Below are 6,804 nucleotides of genomic sequence, written 5' to 3'. Positions count from 1 at the left end.
TTTAATTTTTCAATATTGAAGATAAATTACTACTAGGTCTAAATTTCACTTTTGCAGTGTTATGTTACTTTTTGTTTGTGTTACTCTTTGTCCCATTCCGTATCCTCTCGCTCCAATCTTTTCTTTCGCGATACTTCCCGTTCTTCTACTCATTGTTCATCTTGTAATTTTCTGTCCAACCAAGAGCAGCAGCCATGACGTTCTACCCCACGTGGCCGTCACGAGCAGCAGTCTCTTGGTCATCCGATGCCGGAAGCATCGAGATAAACGCAACAGTCAACAAATAGTTGAAATCTATACGCGAACGAGTTCCTTTGAATCGAGATGTGGTGTGATAATCTTAAGTGTAGATTTGTTTTGGGAGGACAGGAGGCTTGGAGATAATTTAAGAAACACATGTAATAAACAATAATGTACACGACTGTTTCTGTCCGCTTGTTCAAATTCCCATGAATGGAACATCGGATTCTGATGATATAACATGTTTAATAACGTTAGGTTGCCGGCTCGAATGGAATAAAAATGCAACCAACCGCGCATTCAAATCGATTTCCGCCCACACCAAAAAAGATTTTCTTTAAAGGATTTCAGTCTATCTCGTGTTCATATCTATGTGTGAGTGTGTGTAATTCTTGGAACTAATGTTGGTTTATTTCCTGGATTGTGGTTTTTGTTTCACAAAACTTTTGCCTACTGCTTCAAGCCAATTTCGACTAATTCGTGCTTCATGGAGCCCTCCGAGTTGCCACATTTGGATGTTTTCCCCCCGCAGCAACCACACAACGAGGAAGGAACAACGAGAATGGGTTCTCCTCGAGGGATTCCAGCACGCAACAACCGCGTCCACCACCGCGCATTCGACTTTTCAGTATTACTTTTGCCTCCTTCTTGCTAGATGAGAGATGGTTAGCAACTAGATTGTGTTTTGTTCTCTTTCTCTTACAGTTTGATTATTTTCTACTAGCGGATAAATGCGAAAATGAATCATTTTTTTGTGATTTTTGTTGTGAAATATTTTCATGATTTTTATTTTGCATCGAGATTAATCGATTTCTACATTGAAGTAAATTGCTACAAGTTAAAATAGCTTGATTATCTATGTACAGGTTTTTGTTTTGTATTTGCTGTGTGACGAACAAAACGGGGTAATAAATTAAGATGCTTTGATTCTGCTTTTTTTTTTGTTTCCATTAGATGCTAGTCAGATAAGCTAAACAGTACTCGCTTGCTTTCAAGCCCGCTTGTCTATATTTTTTTAAGTTTTCATTTTTTTTGCACTTTCCCTTATCTTCGTATTTAATTCCCTGAATCATAGTTGAATCGAGGGAACCAAGTTCCTGATGTTTCTTCCGGAACGATAACTGACTGATTTGCTAAAACATTCAGCAAATCAACTTCAATGATATAGGGAAAATATCTATTAGTCCGACAGCTAGTTACTTTACACTACTTGCGTTTTCATTTTAACTTTAGGTGTTACTAAGACATTGATTATAGTACACGAATATAACAGATTTTAAGGGTAGATCTTTTTTTTCTCAGAAGTTTCCAAAGCACTTCGATGTGGCAAAAGATGCTTAGCGACTTGTGTCCAACATGGCTGAAAGAACAGGTCTCAACGGCAATCCCCCACAAGAATTCCCACAGCAAGTCATTCTAAGATTACCATTAAAAGCTCCCTTTCTGAACTGGGTACTTACAAGCATCAACATAAGCATCTTGAGTCGCATCAAAGTCAGAATTTATTAATCCTACAGACGTTTTGTTCTTTTTTTACTGTCTACCACAATTACTTTACATCTGTTCTGCTCCTGCCAGCAAATAAATTACAATTATACGTCACATGGTTTCCCCTTCGCAATACTCCATCCCTCATTCACTATAATATGTATACACTACTATCGAAAAAAGAAAACACTTTTCTCCTCTTAATATCAACCGCCTAAAACTTCCTACAAAAACAAACAAAAACTGTGAACCTAAAATTATAAGCGTCATTTACTCATTTTTAATCAAATGGGTTGCTGTTCGTCCTTTTCCGCGGGTTCCGGCTGGTCCTTGGACAAGTTCAGGGAACCCTCTGACTGTGCTGCAGCAGCTGCGGCCGCTGCTGCTGCTGCGGCTGCCTTAGCTTCCGCTGCCATTCGTGCCGCTGCAGCTGCTGCTTGTCGTCCTGCACTGGATCGCAACTCGCGCTTCCGCTCCGGAACGCCAACGGTAAGATCAAGATCTTCGCCGCTTCTTCGTCGCTTGGAACGCGTCGCTCGTCGACCACCGGCTGTTGGAGTCAAGGCCGGAGCGCTGTTAGATTCTCCACCGGAAGAACTGGCCGCATCTGTACTGCACCGAGTGGATTTCCTCGTCGACGCTAAGCACTCCACTGCTGCTGCTGCTTTTTCGTGATCAAACTTGTTGGCGTCTTCCGACGGTTGCTCCGTGGAATGGCGCTGACTTCTTCGCGAGGCTCGTCGCTCGTGTCGATCTGCCTCATCGTGATGCTGTTGCTCTTGATGTTGTTCTTCCTTTTCTGGTTGGTGTAATTCAACTGGGGGCATTTCCATCGGTTGAGGAGCTTGCATTTCCTCTTGTTGCCGATGATCTACTTCCGGTTGAACGGGTTCTTCTTGAACAGGGGCAGCCTGTTCTACTTCATGGCGGCTATGCTGAGCTCTTTCGCTTTCCTCGCGTTCTCTACGGCGTTTGTGTCGTAACTCACGGGCATGAGCTTGTTCCTGCTCATGTTGCTCCTTCTGCTGTTGTTGCTGTTCCTCTAACATTTTCTTCTGTTCAGCTATCCTCTGTTGTTCCATAATTCGTTGTGCTTCCTGCGCTTCTTGAAGCTTCTTCATCTGTTCTTGCTGCAGCAGCTTTTGCTTCTGCTTCAGCAACATTATCTGTTTCTGAGGATCATCCTCATCGTTTAGGACATTTCCTGACTTGGACAATTTCGAAGGGGCAATCAAGTCCTCGAGATCCATTTCCTGGTTGTGGGCAGTGTCCACTACCGTCACCGAAGGAGTTGGAATCGAATTCGAAGGTACCGATGACGTGGAGAGATTCTGAGGTGTTACTGTTGTCGGGGTTAGGGTAGTGGAGCTCGTTGAACTCTTACTCAAATCTGCAGCCATGTCTGTCGATCTCGAACCGCGCTCGTTTCGCTCTGCACGTTCTGCTCTTTCTGCCAATCTTTCAGTACGTTCTCGTTCCCGTTCACGGTCTCGTTCTCGCTCTCGATCTCGTTCCCTTTCCCGATCGCCGATGCTCGATGTCGAAGACGTAGACAGAGCTGCTGGACTCTTGGCACTAAGATTCAGCGAACCACCCGTACCGGTTGCTGACGACGACGAAGTTCCGGGCATTCCCACAGGCGATGCCAACGAGATCGTTGTCTGCGATGGCAAGGATGCTGCTATGCTAGCAGCTGCCACCGGGGTCAGTGTTACTTTATCGATGCTAGCCATCGAATCGGCCGAAGATCTGGTTCTGGGGCTCTTCATTTCCTCTTGCTGAGATCCAACGCCAGTCATCATGAGGGTCTTCGGATCTAGCTTGGATAAATGATGTTGCAGTTGTTGTTGCTGGGAGTCATGTCTCGAAGAGGACGTCGTTCGCTTCGAATCCGATGTCGACGAAGAAGACGATGAGGTTGGGATAAGCGATATCGCTGGACCAACCCCCAAACTCCTCGCCAACAGTTCAATCGGATGTTTGCTCAACTGTTCGAATGCTTCCTTCAGTTCTTGATCCCGAGATTTCTTGGAAGCCGACGACGATGCCGGAGAAGATCCAGTTGCCCCACTAGCAGACAACGCTTGTGCAGCCATTTCAGCAAACAACGCTTGGCTGAATTCTGGCGTTAGCGGCAATTGTAGATCCTTGCTCATTGCAGCGGCCGCTGCTGCTGCAGCTGCGGCTGCGGATGCGTTTGCTGCAGCTGCATTACTGCTGCTACTGCTACTCTTCGACGAGGAACCATGTCCGGAGGAAGAAGACGAAGACGTACCCGGCATTTTACCAGTGGCAAACGCCTGCATCGCTGCCAAGTCCGATGGGAACGCTCCCTGGGACAACGTCTCCAGGATTTTCCTTCTCTCACGCTCCAACTTTTCCAACGCCTGTTTGTTAGCCTGCTGTGCAGCAGAACTTTCTCTTGCCCGCTTATCGGCAGCACTAGAACCACTGCTCCTGGAGCTTTGCGAAATGTCCAAACCGGCAGATCTCGTCAGCGAGTCCAGCAAATGCTTGTCATGCGGAAGCAAAAGTTGCTGAAGCTGCGCTGCCTCTAGAGCAGCTTGTTGTGCAGCCGCCGCTTGTTGACTGGTCAAGCTTGAGCTTCTGCTCGATTTACTGCCTGGTGATGCAGCCGACTGCTGAGAACCAGAACCCATTCCTCGAGAACTGCCCTGCTTGGACTGAGATTGCCGTGAAGTAGTTGGAGATGATGTCGTGCTCGTTGTTATGCCACTTGTTCCCAAACCAGCACCCGGGATTCCGTATGGATTCAATCCACCTAGCCCAAGGGGAGTGTACAGAAGACTTGGATTCGGGAAGAAGAATGGGAACTGACTGTTGGCAGCTGCAGCAGCAGCTGCTGCGGCCGCTGCTTGTTGTTGTTGGGTGTTGGAACTCTTGCTAGAGCTCTGTTGCGATGATGACGAAGAACTTGATCCATCGGGCTTCCTCGATTTGTTGGAACTGCTACTTCCTGCCTTCGGAGGAGTGCCACCGGCTGCAGCAGCCGCAGCAAGAGCCGTCGTTGGATCCAATCCAGCTGCGGCCATCATGGCAGCTAGGCTTTGCGCATCCATTCCGGACAAGCCGGGCAGTCCAGCCAAGCTAGCGAAGAGATTCATGTTGTTCAGGTTACCCAATCCGCCAAGCCCGGCCAAACCAGGCATACCACCGAATGGCATTCCGAGCAGCGGATTCTTCGGATCAAAGCTACCCAAACCAGGTATGCTGGACAGCAGGTTAGCGTTCAGACCGGCAAGACCCGGGAATTGCATATTGGCGGCACTGCTGCTGCTATGCTTCTTCGACGGAGTCGACGAAGATTGCTGTCCACTGCCGGAACTGCTTCCGTATTGATTTTGCGATGCCATTGGCGATGAAGACGATGACGATCGCATTTGTTTCGAAGAACTTGACGAGGGGCTTCCAGAATCGGAAGGCGATGGCTTCGACATGGACATGGGGCCAGGTGGCAGCGTGATAGATTCCGCCCATTTCGGGTCAATTTCGTATAGAGGATTGTCGTGAAGCCATTGAGTTAATCGCTTCAATTGTGGAGCCTTATTCCCTGTTAGACGTTTACCATTGATCTTGTTGATGACTGAAACGTATTCTTCTCCGGTAAGATTCTTCCAATTGAATGCCATTGGATTGCTGTCCGCTTGTTGTTGCTGCTGCTGCTGTTGTTGTTGCTGTTGCTGCTGCTGCTGTGCATGATGTTGTTGCATGCTACTTCCAGAGTTTCTCGTTGATCTGGAAGAAGTTGGGGTCGATGCCTGTGACTGCGATGTGGACGACGATCTTCGCGATGTCCTCGACAGATAATCCATTCCCATAGCGTGCTCTGTGAGGGCAGCCGTTTGTTCAGCCAGCCATTTGTTCACCTTTGCGTCATGAGCCGATCCATACTGACCAAGTTTCGAACTGAGTTCCGCAGCTTGCTTCATTTCAGCAAACATCACTTCGTATGCCTTTCGTTGCGGTGAATTCGCCGGCAACGATTGGATAATCTTTTGCTGCTGCTTCAAGAACGCCTGTTGCTCAGCTTGAGCTGCTTGAGCAAACAATGCGTTCAAACTGTCCTTAGTTGAGAGGGCTCCCATGCTGGACATGTTTTGCAACGCAGCCAAACCGCTGTTCGAGTTCGAACTGGATGATCCCTGGCCGCCCTTGGACGTTCCGGGCACACTTGTCACTGTGATAGTGAACGGTTTCTGGGGCGGTTGTTGACTAACCGAAGACGGGGCACTGGCCGGAGTTACCGACACGCTTGGTGGGATCTGTGGCTTCTTCATTGAGCTACCAGAGAAGCTTCCTCCGGGAGGTGTAGGATCACCAAAGATCGTCTTTTGTTCCTTAGCAGCAGACAACCCCAATACAATTTCGTCCAACTTCCTTCGCTTCTTCTCCTTACCCAACGGAGGCTCTTCAATCGGAACGCTCACGTTGTTCTTCTTCATCAGCTTGGAAAGCATATCGTTGAGTTTTCCTTTGCCAGCCGCTGCTGCTGCTGCGACCGCTGCCGATGGCGACTGCATTGAAGAACCGCCGCCACCTCCAGCGCTTGTAATACTAATGCTCGTAGATGAAAGTCCTCGTCCACTGACGCTGCCGTAGGGATCGTTGGGCTTGCCCTTCTTTCCGATCGAGAAGTCCTGCACTTCGCTTAGATCCATCGGACTCTTGATCATGTCAGCCATGTTGACCTTCGGCAGACTGTAACTGTGAATGGAAAAATATAAAGATTAATTCACGGGTTTAGTTGCATTCGATTGCATTGTTGAACTTTTTTTTGTCTCAAGCACCAAAATACCGCGTTTTACCGGAGAGTTGCCGAATCAATAGCACGTCTAGTTTTTCAGATATTAGCTGTTAAAAAAAAAGTTGAAAGTTGTTATTTTACGATTTCAGTCAACTTGTATGCAAGTTTACCAGCTTGTACGCTTAACCCTATGATAGCCAAGTTTTTGTTTTCAATCTACCATTTTGTCTCAAATTCCGAACACTGGCGATTTCAAAAGTAAGAATTGATATTTCTACAACTTTTGAATGTAATGGATTTCAATCATAAAA

At 47.3% G+C, this 6,804-nt stretch overlaps 1 protein-coding gene across 11 annotated transcripts in view; it reads right to left on the bottom strand.

The window, feature by feature from the left end:
- The window catches only part of LOC5573942, a 126,099-nt gene continuing 119,295 nt past the window's right edge, over positions 1 to 6,804 (bottom strand). For all 11 annotated transcript variants that reach the window (XM_021847700.1, XM_021847697.1, XM_021847704.1 and 8 more), the window contains one exon: positions 1 to 6,453. In XM_021847700.1, the coding sequence (XP_021703392.1) occupies positions 2,013 to 6,453 (4,441 nt within the window). In that variant the 3' untranslated portion in view covers positions 1 to 2,012. The remainder of the gene's footprint in view (positions 6,454 to 6,804) is intronic.

Source organism: Aedes aegypti, chromosome 2 (genome assembly GCF_002204515.2).
Source record: "Aedes aegypti strain LVP_AGWG chromosome 2, AaegL5.0 Primary Assembly, whole genome shotgun sequence".
Taxonomy (NCBI): domain Eukaryota; kingdom Metazoa; phylum Arthropoda; class Insecta; order Diptera; family Culicidae; genus Aedes; species Aedes aegypti.
The sequence above is the reverse complement of the archived record's forward strand: the minus strand, read 5'-3'. Positions and strand labels throughout refer to the sequence as shown.